At 40.2% G+C, this 17,805-nt stretch overlaps 1 protein-coding gene across 2 annotated transcripts in view; it reads left to right on the top strand.

Annotated features, from left to right (window-relative positions):
- ctnna2 (catenin (cadherin-associated protein), alpha 2) overlaps positions 1–17,805 on the top strand; it is a 349,228-nt gene that overhangs the window by 223,661 nt on the left and 107,762 nt on the right. For both annotated transcript variants that reach the window (XM_080463022.1, XM_080463023.1), the window contains exon 8: positions 14,406–14,486. In XM_080463022.1, coding sequence (XP_080319148.1) covers positions 14,406–14,486 — 81 coding nt within the window. The remainder of the gene's footprint in view (positions 1–14,405; positions 14,487–17,805) is intronic.

A 17,805-nucleotide genomic window follows, 5' to 3' on the forward strand; every position in this document is an offset into this window, starting at 1 on the left:
CTGGAGAACATGTGCATTTTTATAATTTTTTTTTTCTTTTTATCATCTGAATGGGTTCTTTTCTGTGTGCCCGCACCACCCCAACCCGCCCGCCCACCCACCCACCCTCCTTACCTCCCTGTTACCTGTCATCGGTGAAAGGCAGCAGCTGATGAAATGATGGAATGGAACCAAAGATGCATCTGTGTCCCCCAAAAAAACAACAAAAAAAACCCAGCTTCTTTCGTCAGTCTTTTCAAGTTTTCGAAGCTCTTTTTCTGGCTTGTAATCCCGTGGTCTACACAGGATCGTTAAAAGGGCACAGAGAGTGGTGGGTTTGACAGTTGTAGACAGTGAATGGAAAGAGCCCATCAGGCAAGCAGGTCTGGAATCTTTGTGAAGGGTATACTGTCGAGGCACAACAGTCCGCTCTCTTATTGCTCCATCTCTGGATACTTTTATCATTTACTTATTTTTCTTTCGCAGAAGTAAATTGTTGCAGTGTTTTTTTTTGTTTTATTTTCTTTTGAAAACACTACACTACACTGCGATCTGTGGCAGCCTTGGCTCATATTGATTAAAATATGACTGACACTGCAGTTTCTAACAACTAAGGCTGCCATTCATTATATATCAGCTAAAGTGAAACTGTATACCACTTATCCAACTTCTATAGCCACTCTCTCCATTCTAGAGTCACGGGCCGTAGTCGATCCAGATAACAGTGGACGACGGGTGGTTTACACCCTGCACTTGTCGCCAGTCCATCACAGGACTCGCAGGCAATCTTCATCTATGATCAAATTTAGAGCTATCAATTCTTTAAAAGAATATGTCTTTGGGTCGTGTGTGAAGGCTGGAAAAAAAACAACCTTACAGCAGCTGAAAAAACATGCAACCCAATGTTGTGCCATACTCTTCATAAATAATGAGATTTATTCTATTTTCTTTAGTTTCTTATGTCTATACTTATATATACAAAGATGTTTAATGAGTATAATAACTGTCTGACATAAGTCCGTTCTGAAGACAACCATAGCCCAAGGTGAACAATATTTTATATATAGTTTTCATGTATCATGGACAAATATGTGTTTTCTGTTTTTATTGATGATATTTGGCGATGCCTACCTTGCATGTTTTAAATGATAGCATAACTAATGATTCTGCACTTGATGCAGACGATTCATCCAGATACATGTGGACTGGCTGCAAGTCTCTTGAATTATGGGTGTATCTGTTTCAGTCGAAATACAGCAGATACACAATTTTGAAGCTTAGCTATGCTTTGTTTTGTGTGTATGATTGGCACAAGTGTTCAAAGCACATATGGTCACATTATTCTGTATGATATCTTCATGGTTACAGCAAATATTGACAGGATATATATAGATTTTTTCAATTGGATAAAGTGTTGTGCCGATATACTGGACAGGGATAAGATGTATAGTTGAGCATCACCTTGAACCATGCGCGATGCAGTGCTTTCTGCTTTGTGCCCCTAAACATGTCACCGTTTAGTATGATGCACTACCTAACAATGGAGAATGAAGTGATGCAATATAGGACAGAGACGCCGTAGACGATGATGGTGATGCAATGGGATTATGTCTTCTGGTATTAGGAACAGGTCTTCAAATTGGATTGACCCACAGAAGCCCCGTTTTGAGGTTTACCAGTAGCATTTGACTCGACTGAAGCGTCTGCTATTTCAAAGGCAGTTCTGCACGCCGCCAGCAGACAGCCACGTCATGTTCCTGTATGCATGTGCCTTCGTGTGTGTGTGGATGTGTGTGTGTGCGTCTGTGCATGTGTGAAGAATGGAGTTTTTCAGCTCTGCAGTGAAACAAAAGTACATCAATGATGCTCAAACCTTCTTCTCACCCCATTGACTCACTTTTTTCTTCTTTTTACCACAACTCTGCTCTCCCAGATATCACGTCGCTCTCTTATTTTCTCACCCTCTCCAACCTATTCTCAGCCTCTCCCTCCCTCGCTTCTCTTCTCTCCTGCTGCCCTTCCTTCAGTCCCTCCCTCGCAAGCTACTTGCTATTCAGTTCAGGGAGGCTGCAGGCAGCATTGCTCGAGCTCCCCACACTGCTGCTGCAGGACCAGACTGTTTTATCAGCTCTCTCTCTCTCTCTCTCTCCCTCTCTCTCTCGCTCTCTCTCCTCTCTCTCTCTCTCTCTCTCTCTCTCTCTCTCTGTCTGATAACCAGACATTTCCCCGCTCTCCCTTATTCTCCTGAAACTATGCACCTAAAACCCTGGCGTGCAGCCCAACTCACCTAATATTTAACCCTCGCACTTCTGTATCAGTTTCTAGGTTGCTTTTTTTTTTTTTTCCCAAAAGATTTCACACACTATAAAGTGATCAGTTAAAAAACCCCATTTGTTACTGAGACACGTTTATGATGCCTCGCATCATACTACATTCAGACAGGCATCTTTTACAGTAGACCTTTTGTATAATACGCAGAAATTCAGTGTCTTCACATGTTGAGTACATCTTGCAGGGATACCATGAGTTTTTTATGGACTGCAGAAGCCCTGTACAGTTGTTAGAATCCACTCCTGCCTTCTTGGGTTTGTGTATGTGCCTGCTCAGTCACTGACATACCTCAATTTTCCAGGCTGTTTCAGGATATCTTCCCTCTACCGTAAAAACAGAAAAATGGAGGGTGATAGTTTACAGCTTCACAGTGCCACTGTACTGAATCTGATGAAAAGGAAATGGATAATAAAGTCTTAATGGTGTCTGTAGCCTCCCTCTGTGTGGAAAAAGGCCACGCGAGGTCAACATTTTTGAGAATTACCCTCCATCTACAAATTCTGAACCACAGTCCGGGTTAACGCAGGTTAACCCATTAAAAACCTTTCATCAAAACGGAAACTCTTACATATTTTTGGGGTTTTCATTGTAACATTGCAAGAAATGTTATATTTTTGAATAAGTGTGGTAATTCTAAAAATAAAGAGTTTAGTTAAGGGACACAAATGAAACAAGATGGATATGATTTATTTCTCTGTGCATCTCTCTCGCTATAGTATCCATCTGCAAGTAAAAAAAAAAAAAGAAAAAGTAAGAAATCACATGTACAACAGTATTCAAAGCCTTTGCCATGAAGCTCAAAATTGAGCTCAAGTGCACCCTGTTTCCACTGATCATCCTTGAGTTGCTTCTGCCGTTTAATTGGAGTCCACATGTAGTAGACCTCCGAGACAGGATTGTCTCGAGGCACAAATCCGGGGAAGGTTGAATAAAAATGTCTGCTGCTTTGAAGGTCCCAATGAGCACAGTGGCTTCCATCATCTGTAAGTGGAAGAAGTTCGGAATCACCGGGACTTTTCCTATCGCTGGCCGGCCATCTAAACTGAGCGATCGGGGGAGAAGGGAGGTGATCAAGAACCCGATGGTCACTCTGTCAGAGCTGCAAAGCTTTTTCTATATGTGTGTGTGTGTGTTTGTGTGACTGATCCACTGACACACACCTCGATCCAGCACTATTACCCCTACATCTATTCAGGAAAGGGTGTTAATCCTTCATTCTGTTTACTCTGTCCCAAAGAAACTGCTCATGTCATACTTGCGATGTGCTTGATGATAAGCCAGATGCTTTCTCTCATCCACAGCCTGCTTGACCACAGATGCTAATAGCCAGTGACAGGCTCACAGTGGTAACATGAGCCAGTGTAATGAGAGGAGTAAGCAAACGGCATCAGCCATTAAACATAAGAGGGCTTGTGCCAGAAGGGTCTCCGGCTCTTCCTCAGGCAGCGTCGTTCGAGGCTGCTTTAACTCTTACTGACAAGAGACTGCCAGGCTCAAGAAACACTGTTATAGATACCATGGGTAACCATGTGAGAGCAGAGAAGACATGAAGCTTGCGTATATGCAACTCGTGGGAGATTGAGTGGCCACTTGCTGTCCTAAGGCTCCATTCAAGACGTTTGCAGACTCCTTTATACTCCTGCATCGGAATGCTTTTACCTTAAGAAAGTGTCTTTTAATGACATGCTAATAAATTCTGAAGTCGTCTGACATTTAAATATAATTTTTTTGTACATTAGATGGTCAAGCACAGGATCACTGACAACTTATCTACTAAGTAAGGAGTTGACTTACCTTTTATATATTCATTATTTATTGATTAAGCTGCCAGCCATCCATCCATCTTCTAGACGCACTTCTGTCAAGTTTGTGTGAAGCTGGAGTCGATGCGAGATAATGTCTGGCAATGTAGGATGAACACAGAACAGGTCACATGTCCATTACAGGGCTAATACACAGAGACACGCAATCAGCCTCGCACCCACAGGCAATTTGGAGTCGACGGTTAATCTAACAGGCATTTATTTGGCTTTGAGCATTCGCCATGTTACCAGCAGCCACGTTATATGTATCAAATACAGCCAGAACATTTGTAATCACACCGGGTAAAATGAGTCCCTCAATTTTATAAGCAACATACTGAAATGATGTGGACATTTCTGAAACGAGGAGGCCAAAATTATTTCATCACATTAAGAAATAAAACCTGAAGAGAGACATAATAATAATAATAATTTAATTAAAAAGATAATAGGCCTATATGGATGAAAAACATTTGAGCTTCATTTAAAAAAATCAATAAAAAAAGATCAAGTTGTTCATTGGGCTGCACAGGACTATATAAATGTTAATAATACTCAGAAAATAATGCTATGTTTGGCATTCACCTGGGATTCAAGGCCTGGAAGCTATTACTTCGGGTCACTGAAAGGAATATTACATCCCATGAGGCTCCATTACTGCTACTACTATTACTACTAATAATAATGATGATATTGATTATTATGATTATACTGTGCTTTGAAGATGGTGCTTTGTGTGCAATTCTGCATTATTTACCTATAAGCTGTAGTAAGAAAATACAAAAGACAAGCACAGCATCAACTAAACCATGTAATATCTTGTTTAGCTGAAAGAAAAAGCCATGCGTCTGATCTGTACTTATGCTTGCCAATCTCAATCTGCACTTTACACTAACTCGTTTACTTTGTTTTCAGATTTAGCTTTTATGAAAGAGTCATTTAAATTATACTTTATAAAAGGACTTGCTGGAGGTATTACTTCGAGAATATATAAGAAACCTTTATTTATTTGTTTAATAATTTCATCGAAAATCAATGTATATTTTTATTCACTTATTTTTCAAAATAAAAGAAGATATGAAAATTCAACAAAACCCAACAAAAATGAACCACAAAAGTTTTCCGATAGAAGCGATATACAGTATGTCTGTGTGTTCTATTGTTTTTGTAAAGGCCTTTGTCCTAGTCAACACAAACATAGATAGTCCACCGTTTTTCCACATGGATGTTTAAAATGCAACATTTTAGACAATTCAGACAGTTTAGTTTGTATTTTGGGCCGGCAGACTGAATGAGACAGAGACCTGGTGCTTTGATATGAACCCTTATCCAGCCCCCCACCCCACCCCCCCTTATTTTTTTGTATTTTTAATTTTTATATTTTCTGAAGCCATGCAGGTGAATAGTTGACTTTAAATTGCCTGTGGTGTGAACGTGGCTCTAAATGGCTGTCTGACTGTACGTGTTAGCCCTGTGATAGACGACTGACTGGGATAAGCTCGTTCCTCTGCATGACCCTGCACATAAGTGGGTGTAGATAGTGACTGAATGGAAATGCCATGGAGACCTTTTCCTCGAATTTAAGCATATTTCATTCGTACCTTTGACCCTATCAGAACAATATCCATCTAAATGACTTATTTAGATATGTGCACGGGCTAATAAAATTATACCTATCCTTTGATTTGAATGAGATTTCTTTACTTATTTGCTCCTGCAGTGCACCGTGCCTGCTCGGTACATCTACTTGTTTCACTGGAATTTAGAATGGCTATAATGAGATTATGATATGACATCTATTTCTGTACTACGTTGCCATTTCATTTAAAATGAGAGAAAAGAAATTCTAATCTGAACTGCTCATCTGGAAGTATCTTTTCTCGCCGGAGGCATCGTGATGTATTTTCTTTTTTTCAGTATCCTGTAATCAAACTAGCTGATAGCCACCGCTGCACCTCTTTAAGTTGCACTTAATGAGAACAAGTCAAATTGGCCCATCTGTGGCACTATTGCTAAGGGAGCCCAACTTATCTTAATGAGGATCTCGCTACCCCATTATCTGCTGGTAACCCGACCAACATGTTACCACTATTATCCCCCCCACCCCCGGCTCGCTCATACACAAACACTCTCTCACCCTGTTGTTATCAGCATGCCTTCCCCTTTAAGCCTGCTGCAGACAGTGTAACCACATTGGACAGTAATTGTACCTCTCGTTCCTGCCTAATTGAATTGACAAGGAGCCGGAATTGATATCATTTAACACATTGATCTTGGGAGACAATGAGACACAATGTCTGATGCTCCCACCTATTTTCTTCCCTCTGATTCATCTGCCTATTCCTTTTATTTGCCATGTTATTGACGATGAATTTCTCGATTCATTCCTCACTCTGTTCACGCAAGGAGCAGAGATGTCACCATGAAAATAAAAGAAGGAGAACATGTTTTGTCAAGGCACTCAGCTTTGTTTTCTTTTGGAAATCTGTGTATCTTTTATTTTCAGAATGCAATTTGAATGAAAACGTCAGAGTCACAAGTCACAGATAGAATTTGTTTTAAATATTTAGATTAACAGTGTTGCACTGCACCTTTGTAGTCAATGCAGTTCTAGCATTATTTCAAGGTGGAACGTCCGCTATTATTTAACATTTTAGAATAACTGGAATCATTGAAAAAACAACAATCAAATGCCACATTAATCTGCCCGCCATTCCACCTCGTACAGATACAACAGTTTGTCATTGTGCGTCATTACAGATCAAAGGTCACAGATGCTGCTGAACAGTTTGAACTGCAGTGTACTACTAAATTACACACTTAGTTGAGGGGGGCATGAGAGATCGCTCGAAGCCCTCCGTCACTCCCCGGCTGTCCGCCTGCCACCAGTTGTCTCCTGAGTGGGCAGGAATAACTCCGTTCCCACTTCTTTCCCCCACACACTTGATGCTTATTCTCAGACCCTTGCCCTCCGCCGCCTGCCTTACTCTTCCCAACGGAGAATGATTGCACACCAGGGGGTGAAAAAATAATAGATCGGGGGGAGGGCAATTGGGAACATAGTCTGCGGCTCACCGTGGGGAATTACTCTCACCGGGAAATCAGCCATGCACATTTCGCGTGGCAGCCACAAACTAAGCAGTGAATGTTGCTGTACGGGACACAATTGAATCAACAGGCAAGCATGCGGTAAAGCTTGTGATGTCTGTGAATTGGACAGCACAAACACTCACACGTCCAGGCACACACCTGGTTGGGAACGGAGAAAAATGATGAATGCACATAAATGCAATAATGTGACTCAGCTTGTGATACATGCATACACACACACACACACACACACACACACACACACACACACACACACACACACACACACACACACACACACACACACACACACACACACACACACACACACACACACACACACACACACACACACACACACACACACACACACACACACACACACACACACACACACACATATCAACCAACCACGGTTCAGACCAAGTCAAACTGACTGTGAGCCTGACACATTCACTAACCTATGATTCATCCTCATGGAGCGCCTTGGATTTAAAGTTCATGATGGGGGATTCATACGTAGTGGTTTTAATTGGATGGTTTATGTTTTGCAGAGAAGCCGTAACATGAGCAATGCATATGTCCACCTATGCTGAAGGAGCTTTGACATATCAAGGCGGAAATGTAATTACAGCATTAGGAAGGCATATTTTTAGGTTTGCTTGTCTTTTTGAGTCAGTGTAACTGTCAGAAGTATCCTGCATCAATCCAGGAAATTCAAGATTAAATCAAATGGATGCTCATAAAAGAAAAACGGTAATCATTCATGCCCAGTTGTCAGTAGGAGCCTTAAAGAAAAGATGCATGTTGACTTGGAAAGCTGTCAGAATGTTACAGTCTGTTCAGTACAAACATATTCAACTTACCTCCTGAAGCCTTTCCTTTATAGAAATAAAAAAATGAGGTACATCTTGTGAGGTCATCGTTGTAATAAACTCCATGACTTCTTCTCAGACTGGGACGGGATTACAGATTACAACTTCTCTGCTTAAATTATGTGAAAACGGCCCGGCAGTTGCTTGCCCTGCTAGCAGCAGCAGCCGCCATACCATTTAGGTTAATGCCCAAATACCTCAGTGGAATGTGGTTCTGCATTGCTTTACTTGATTGTTTCTATTCATTCAGCTGTCCGATCATATACAATTCCAAAAACTAACTGAGACGTTGATGCAGGCATCAACCAAATGAAGTGGTGCAGATTCCCATGATGATAAAACCCAGGGCCCCATCCACATTCTTCATCTGCTTTCCTCAGCTTTGTCCATGCACATGGATGTTACAAGAACAATCCGCGGCTTATAAACACACCTCCTTGCGCCACAGGAGGCATAACTTGAAAGGGGGCTATGAACGGTGCTGTTTCGGTCATCTCTTTGATCAAATCCATTGTCCTCCCTTGGAAAGTGAGGCACGTCTTCAGATGGCTGCAAACTTAGCTCTCTGCCTTGTTGAAGAATAGATTCCTGAGAAGGTCAAATCTTGGACCATGCCCACATTGTCAGTGTTTCCACAGCAAATCTTTCCCAGCGACTCAATTCTGTTTGCCCATTTAGTTTCCGAGGGTAAGAGTAGCGTCGGTTGATGGCTTAAAGGTTAACATTATTCTTGCCTCTTGGAGTCTGTTGTAGCGGATGTCACTGTAGTGGATTCAGTGGAGAGTGACATCATGCTTTCAAACCGACTTAAGTTTAGGAAATCCATTGTGTAGAGTGCAGGAGCTTATAATTAAAAAAAAAAAAAAAAACTGCTAAAATGGTGCAAATTGTGTTACTGTATTGTTACTCTGCAGTCAGACTTGATGTCTTACTCAACATTATGTTACAAAGTGTAACAGGTGATGAACATTCAATAAATGCTTGAAGTTTCAGTCTGATGGAGACTCAAGTCTGATCTCACTTTACCCTTTATTATCGTCTTAACTCAGATTAAACAATTAGAAGAAATGAAACATCTGGATTTCTGATTCTACCAACAAAAAAAACCCCCAGTCTGTTTACTTGGCTTGTAAACATTAAAATTATTTATATTATTCGCAAATTGTCTGGGTACAGTTGAGGATTCAAAATTTTTATTACCACAGGAAGATGGTTTCATTTCCATGAGGAGTATTCCATTTAAACCTATTTTCATACTTTTGGCGGCAAGCATCTATAAACCAGCGCATCTTTCTGGAGCGCCAGTGACACATTAGGCTCTTTAGGCTACACAATAACTAATGTTTGTTATGTCCTCTGCTTCGGTGTAGAAGAGCTTGTGTGCGCGTGACCATCACTGAGTGCCTGTATGTGTCTGTGGCACTGAATGCTGCCTTCATTTCCTCTCCCCACTGCGTGTCAGCAAACAACGCAATGTTTTTTGTATATCTCAGAATGACATTAGTGAATATAATAAAATGTCATGCACACAGTACAGTAGTAAGGTCGTGTTCAGGTTGTTTTTTTTTCTCCAATTTATACTGAACCCTCAAACATGACTGCTGAAAAGATGAGTGTTTTCCCTCTTTGTAAATGTGGTGCATTGCTCCAACAGGAAATGACTTGGCTGTGTGATTACTATTAGAAGAGGAGGGTGACTAACTTTGGTAGGGCTTAGGAGACAAATGATTCATTCTTAATGTTCAACATCCATGTGAGTGAAAGCTCATGCTATATGAGCCTTGACCAAGGGCAGGCCAGCAATATGTGAGACTGAAAAGGGAATCATATCTTTTTCTTTTTTTTTCATTTTTTTTATGGCTATAGGCACTTTTCTGTACTTTCACATGAGTGACCTTGCACACATGTGGATTTCCCAGCAGCACGTAGCTGCACTGTTAGAATCGAACTTGCGACAAATCCATATTGGGTCAAACGGGTGTACATTGTGCTTGTTTGTCCTCAAGTTGGCGTCTGTTGTAAGACGGGAGAAACGCATGCATGCACCATCACCACACTGAAGTAGCAGCGAGGGCTCATTTTCTTTAAGAGGCAAAAGGGACCACAGAGGAAAAAAAAGCTGGGTCGGCAGTGTAATCACGTCAGGGGCACGAGTTCACCATGGCGGTCCTCTCCTTCCCCTGCTGTCTCTTTGTGATAGGAGACATATTCACAGCTAATGTGGAATTATTACTTTTACAAGCAGATAGTGACCGTGGGCATTGAAAGTGATGATCTGTGTTAACCTGGGCATGAGTTTATCATGAGGTGTGTGTTGGATGTGGGCTCATTTGGTTCCCCGAGACACATAATATGAGGCATTCTGTTCCACTCAATTATCAAAAGGGCAGGACAATAGTCCACCAACACTGAGATAAGCATCCGCATTTGAAGTCTCATTAAACAGGATAACGACTAAATAGCCCTTTTACTTAAGCCCCATTGTTCTGGAGTGATCAGTGCATCTCAAGAAATCTTAATTTAAGCCAGACGTGGATGATCGTGAGTTTGTGTCACCAGGTATGTGCCTTTCTGCAAAGGCTGATAAAGCAATTTGGTTGCTCGCCTTCACGCTACACCAGCCAGGATCATCAGATGGTTGCCTGGCAACGATACAAATATATCTGCATGCTGGTATTTCTGAGACAGAAGATGACAATGTCTTAAAATCTGTTGATCGTGCCACCATCCATTTTTACCACAGCAAAAAATAAATGGGATTTTACTTTTATTCCACATTGCCCGAGATTGTATAATTAACAAAAAAACACACTTTTAATTTTCATACTCTTTATTTGTTTTAGCAAATCAAATTAGACAGAATAACTGTCACTCTTTTCACTTAAGTGCAAGTTGAAGCAATAATTCTCAGTAATTTGAGTGCCTTACAAATTGAAATAGTAGTTTGTTTTACTGTTCCTTGATCCAGCGAGGGCATCATACACCATGGGCAGGTCATTGCATTACAAACTCACATAGAGCCACGAATCAAACCCAAACACATGATTTTGGACTGTGAGAAGAAACCAGAGTACATGTGGAAAGCCCACACATGCAAACTCCACACAGTTTGATTTTTTTTCTTAGGGCTGAAACACAAGTGCTGACCATTATATCACTGGCAAGTCTACTGTTCATGTCATATGATACAAAATATTGAATTTGCTTAATAGCATCAATCTTCCACATGTATTAACCAACATACATCGTGAACTCACACAAATGGAAGCTATTGACAGGTTTTTCTGTAGCAATAGTCCAAAGTTGTTCAAACTGGGCACCACTAATCATTAAGTCATCTTTAATTGTAAAACCTTTCCCTCCCACTTAATAAATTATTCTTGGTACTATCCATTTGAAAGGGTTTGCCTTCCCATCATGTTCTTTATTGCTTTAACCAGTTAACTATTTTTTTTTCAGAGTATTCTCACTCAATGTTTTGTGGCAATAATCTTAATTGTTCAAAGTCTAGTCTTAAAGATAACACAACCGCTCAGTTTGTTATCTTTTTACCCATGAACCATCTTCTTTGACTCCACAAAAATGAATTTATTTTATATTGGAAGCCACTGCCGTGTGAAGATTTTGATTTGTGTTTTGCATTAACCTTAGTTTGAGCAGAGTATAGCACATTTTCAGTCAGTCATCAACTCCGATTCTTAAGACTTGATATTAAAATATTAACTGTTGTGAAATACTTGTTGGCATTTATGTATTGGATTCTGGGCTTGTGGCCTTTCTCCGTGAAGTCTGTGTCTTTCCTGTCTATGTATTGGCTTTCTTTAACTATTTTCATTTCCTCTTACCATCAAAAGGCCTGCTTGTTAGCTTAATTTGCGACTTTAAATTACCTGAAGGTGTTAATTTGTTGGTGTTTCATGAATGTCTGTCTCTGTGTTCGCCTTGATATCGACTCAGCGTCTCCACCATTCCAAAGAGGACTTACAAACACATGCATATCAGGTTATTTGGTGTCTCTGTCGTGGCCATAGGTGTGATTGTGTCCTTCTCTTTGTTTTCCTTATGCGACTTGTGTGGGCATGGTGGTGACTTTACGTGTTTGTACATATCCAGCTATCAAGTAACGTAACACATTATTCACAATCAGTACCCATTTTGTTGGTTTCCCGTTTCGGTTTTTAATGATGCCATTGTCAACATCTTGTTAATGTATCAATGTTGCAGTGACCTTTCTTGGGATGGTGGTCAGTCTTATGTTGGGTGCTGCTTGACAAAGAGAAAATGAGTCTTTTGTGAGAAATCAAGTCAATTATGCTGTTTCAGAAACCTTTTATTCTACATCCTAATCGTGTTCTTTAAAGTAGTAAAAATTATTTATACTAATATGCAGGGAAATCTGTTCAAAGATGTGCCTTATAAAAAGAATTGTGGGGATTTGTCCTGCCTGAGAAGAGTAAGACTGCATTTCTCAAGAGAGAGCATAGTATAGTGTGTGTGTCCCCTGGAGCAGAAATGGTTTGCTCCAAGGCACTGACACCATCTTTTTAACCTCCCGGCCAAAGTGCCATCCCAAGTCACATTGTAGAAGTGGGGATCCAATAACATGAGCAGTATAAATCACCCCTCTCTTTGCTATGGTTTCTGAGCAAAAACAGTAGCTTGTAAGTGGTAAATGGAGCACGCATGGTGGCATTGCTGAAAATGAATCATTCTCCTTGGGCAGGCTTTGTGGTGAGCACTATTAGTGAATCGTTTTTTTTTTTTTTTTGCAAAACATGGAAAAAGATTTTCTCATGGTCCCTCCGTTAGTAGTTCATGGCGATGCTGGTTAACTGGAGAGCAGCAGAGTCTGCGATGCTCGCCCTGTGAAACTCCCCGCCGGAAGGTGAGAAGAAACAGCTGATGACTCTGCATGTATCAGGTGAAGCATGCGGTCGTCTGCGCTCTCCTAAAACCACCGGTAGGAGTTGGCATTGAGGAACAGTGCAACATGCAGGGAAATTGGCGACAAATAAATTGAAAATTGCCAGAGAAGCCAGTTGCTAGGTAACATTACAAACACTTTCAGTCACATTTCCACAGACTCTGAGTTAATTAAGGGTTACTTGTAGTTTGTGCATATTTGACAATTAAGTCCAGCTTGTGAGATGGCAATCTACACCAAATGTACTTTTTTTTTTTTTTTACAACATAATCAGCACATTGAGATAAGTTGAAATACACCAATCAGCTTTAACATTATGACCATCCTCTAAAGTTGTGTCCTGGTTTTGCTACCAAAACAGATCCAGTTTGTTGAGGCGTGGATTCTACTGGAACTCTGAAGGTGCAGTGAACTACCAAGCACCAACATGTTCGCAGCAGATTCTGTTACTCCTGGTGGTTGCCAGATGGGGCCCCAATGAGTTTGTCCACCCTATCCAACAGATCCTCAACTGAATCGATATCTGGATAATTTAGAGACCCGCGTCAACAACCCAAACTATTCCTGATCCATTTTTGTGCGACCATATCACCAGTTAAAGACTTTTCATTCTTTGGACTACTTTTGATAGACACTAAACAGTACAGACTATGAGCAACCAACATAAGCTGCAGTTTTTCGAGATCATATTTTGTCAAACGCGCTGAAATCTTCAGGGTTTGGCCATTTTCACTCATGCAAACACAAAAAGTCAATATTCAAGGCGCAGTGTCCCCCCTCGCTCAGTTACCCATCAATTATGATGGCAGAATTAAAGGTGCTTCACTAGTAGACCACACACAACATAATTAACTAGAATAAGTTTTATTGTAAGTACGGCTGGCAACTCTCCGACGTTAAAAGGAAAATTTTCAGAATCAACTCACTCAACTAAATTGTCATTCCTGTTGCACGTGTTCACACGAAGTAGTCATTTTTGGTCTTGATTTCACATCAAAAGAGGATCTTATCAACTACTGTCGATATCAGGGGGAAAAAAAGGCTGTAGCTGTTCAAAAATGTCACGGTACATATACAGTGACATTTTTTTAACATGACAGATAAAAATGAATTTTTCAGCCTGCAACTGAACTGTCACATCTGTAAGACTCATGGTTTTTGAGCTGTCGCTTATTTCATAGTTCTAATTTGTCTTCATTACAGTTTTTGTTGTATTCAGTTGCACAATTATATCTACCTATATATCCATGACCCTTTGCTTCATGTCCTTTTTTATCACTACGTCTTCCCAGATTTACAGGAAAGCAGGCATACTCGGTTCAGATATTTTGCCCGTTTCATGTACGGCCTAACAAACTTGTGCTGTGATTCTGCTAACGTGGCTTGTATTGTTTCTTTCCGCAGACTGGCAGGAAAGAGAAAGGAGACCCGCTGAACTCAGCCATCGACAAAATGACCAAAAAGACAAGGGACCTGCGCAGACAGGTGAGTCAATGATTTCATGGGACATCATCACCATCTTCACCTCTCCATGCTATAAAAAATAATATCATAACTTTCTTCATACAAACTACAGGCGTGCTATTGTTACCGATTGCCAACCAATCCATCTTACCCATTCTGGCATAACACATGGATATTCAAAGGCAACTCATGAGTGTGTATATTCATTTTAGACTGAGCAGAATTATGCAATTCAGTCTTAAACGGAAGTAAATAATATGTTTGTGTGACAATGATCTACTGAGGGTGTATGGATGAATCTTGTTTGTGAAACCGAGACTGTTAAAACAACAGTTTGGTGATTTCATTTCACAATGTAGGATTCTTCTCGTTGTAAAGCACTAAATGTTCAAAATAGGTTTAGTTTAGTACAACAGAAGAATGAACCAGTAATTAATTGACTATGTTTTAGTGAGGCTATTACTGTCTTTGATTATTAGTTGAATTTTTTGATAGTGAAAAACTATATTCGGACTTATTCTCGCCTGACCTGAAAATCAGTGTCTGCGATTTGTCTCTTAGCATCAGAACTTTAATTCAGTGACTGGAAGTCTTATAAGTAACGCACACAGCATCAAACCATGTGTGGATGTGGGGAAAAAACCCAATACTATTTCATAAAAAAAAAGAAATAATAAATGTTTCTGAAAAAAAACACCTTAACTCATCCCCGCCTGTAATAAAGCCAATAAAAACAGGACTTTCTTCTAAACAAAAGGTTTGGAGAGCATAAACAAAAATAACGGCCTCCTTCACTTGGTACAATGTTGTGTAACCTTTGTAGTTAAGCACTGCAAAAAAAAAAAATATATATATATATTGATCTCTGAAACAAATGTCTATACAGGTCAATATACCATCCTTGGTACGTTTTAGTTATTTCTGTGGTTGGAATTCAGATGAGGACACTCCTAAAGGGACATCTCATGCTCACCCCTGTGCTTCTACTTTCCTGTGTGTTTTTGAGCTGCTTGTTTGGGGTCATTGTCACAAGCCAACGACCTGCAGATGAAACCGAGCTGTCTGATACTTGGCAGTACATTTTGCTCCAGAATGCTTTGACAGTCTTGAGATTCCATTGTGCTTTGCACAGATTCAACACAGAGTGTCAGAGTGTGCCAGAAGCAGAAAAGCAGCCATGTAACATATAAGAGCCTCTCAATGTTTCACAGAAGGTTCTGTGGTCGTCTCTTGGAAAGCTTTTTATTATTTTTTTTATTTTTATTTTTTATTATATTTGAACACATAGCAGCTACTACATATGACTACATAAAGGTGCATTTTTATATCCATTTAATGTTAAATTGAAGCATAATTACAGAATTGGACGAAGGGGCTGGGCTTCTGGCATTCTTAACAAGCTATGGAAGCTCAGATTTCAATACTGTGTTATATGTAATACTTTAATTATATCATTTTGTTTTGGACAAATAATCTCTCACTGATACTTCACACTGGACTTTAGAGCAGCTCACATTGGGAGCCGTTCTACTCTTCCACGCTCGAGGACCATGATTTCTAAATAAAAGTCAACTTTAACTTCCGTCTGACAAAAAAGACTTTTCATTTACATCGCTGAGTAAAGACATATCGTCAGGAGTGGTTTTCCCACTCAATGTGAAGCTCCTCCACCTTGAATGAGTGGTTTTGCTTGAGTATCACTTCAAGGCTATAGTCTTTCCTTGTGCACCATCTCCTGCCACACATTATCCTCCCTATTCCAGCGCTCGTTGAACAACCAGCCCTTTCAGGATTGATCGTCGGTGGCTTACAGTCTTTGTGGACGGGGGGTCAATGAGTTCTTATTGACGACTGTCAAGTCAGCAGTCCCCTCCATGATTGCAGCAGTGTTCTCTGAATCTTTAGAAATATTGTATATACTGCAGAACCTGTGATTTATTCAGGCTTTACATGACACATGATAATATTTCAGGATTTGTGAAGTTTCTATTTTTCAAGCTGGTGTGGCTTTATTCATAGAAAAAAATTTAATGAAAAATGAGCAACGCTTGCGTCATTTGAAGATGCGTGTGGTGAACCTAGGATACACCTAGTTTTCATTTTCTCAAATAAGTTTATCCAAAACAATTTTTTGAGCCTCAAATTTGATCCAACTCGCAACGTTTTCTGTGCGTGGAAAATAATCATGAAATAGAGCCATATCATTTGAGTATATTATTTTATCAAAGAGTAACCACTGTCCTATGTACATACATATATGATGGCTTATTTTTATAATGCTGTTTTTTTTTTTTCTTTTTTTTTTCTTCCGATTCAAACTTGCCTGAACCTCTCAAACGATGATGAGAAGCAGTTTGTACAGAATGGCAATCAGATATTGTAACAGTTGAATTGATATTGATATTCTAAATAATCACACGCCGTTCAAACTATGAATGCAAAAGTTGTAGTTTGAACATTTGTAATACTGTGTGAACACAGCGCATCACTGACAAGACTCAGAACGAGCACGTAGCGCTTGATTATTGTGTCCACTTGTTTCAGGAATGCTTTAGGACTTAATTTATTATCTGCGCAATGGAAGCATTCTGAGATGTTTAGAATGATCAATCTATGTTTTTGTTTTAACTCTTAGATCATGAAGATAAGATGTCCAAAATCTGCCTCCTTGTAGTAATGATTCATTCAGTGGTGTATATATATATATATATGTGTGTGTGTTTTTAAAGGCATTATTGAGTAAATTGTCATCTTCACTAGTTACAAGATTGATACTGTCATGAACAAAAATGCTGACACCATACATGGGGGGGGGGGGGGGGGAATCCTAATTACAACACATGAGTCTGTTGATGTGCTACAATCATTCAAGCATGCTTCTGCAGTGTTCTTTCAGTGTCAATTAAATCCAGCTGAAATTGTCATGACTTGCACATTTTGTAATAAAGATAGGAGCCCATTTGAGCTGGTGTCTTGCCCCAGAAAATGAAAAGCCATCCATAAACCACCAGGACAACAGTTGTAGTGTCATGCAGTTTGTGGAGAGGGTTTATTTTTTTCCTATTTATTTATTTATTTTTGGCAGGATGAACTGTGTCGGAAAATTGACAATAGCAGGTACCTGCTCAGAACACATATGGCCGTGTCTTCTCTGACCTCCGAGGACCAGAGGATCATTCTAGATGGGAGGCTATAACTCGCCCTCCCGTTGGGCATTTGGCGGGGCTGGCTGACAGGCTGGCAGGCGGTATTCACCCTGACAGGATGTTCTATTGACTCAGGGGTTGGCTTGACAGAATGGGCGGTGTGTTTTAGCTTTGAGTTAAGATGGGAGGGCAAG

This window comes from Lipophrys pholis (genome assembly GCF_963383615.2).
Source record: "Lipophrys pholis genome assembly, chromosome: 5".
In the NCBI taxonomy this organism is placed as follows: Eukaryota; Metazoa; Chordata; class Actinopteri; order Blenniiformes; family Blenniidae; genus Lipophrys; species Lipophrys pholis.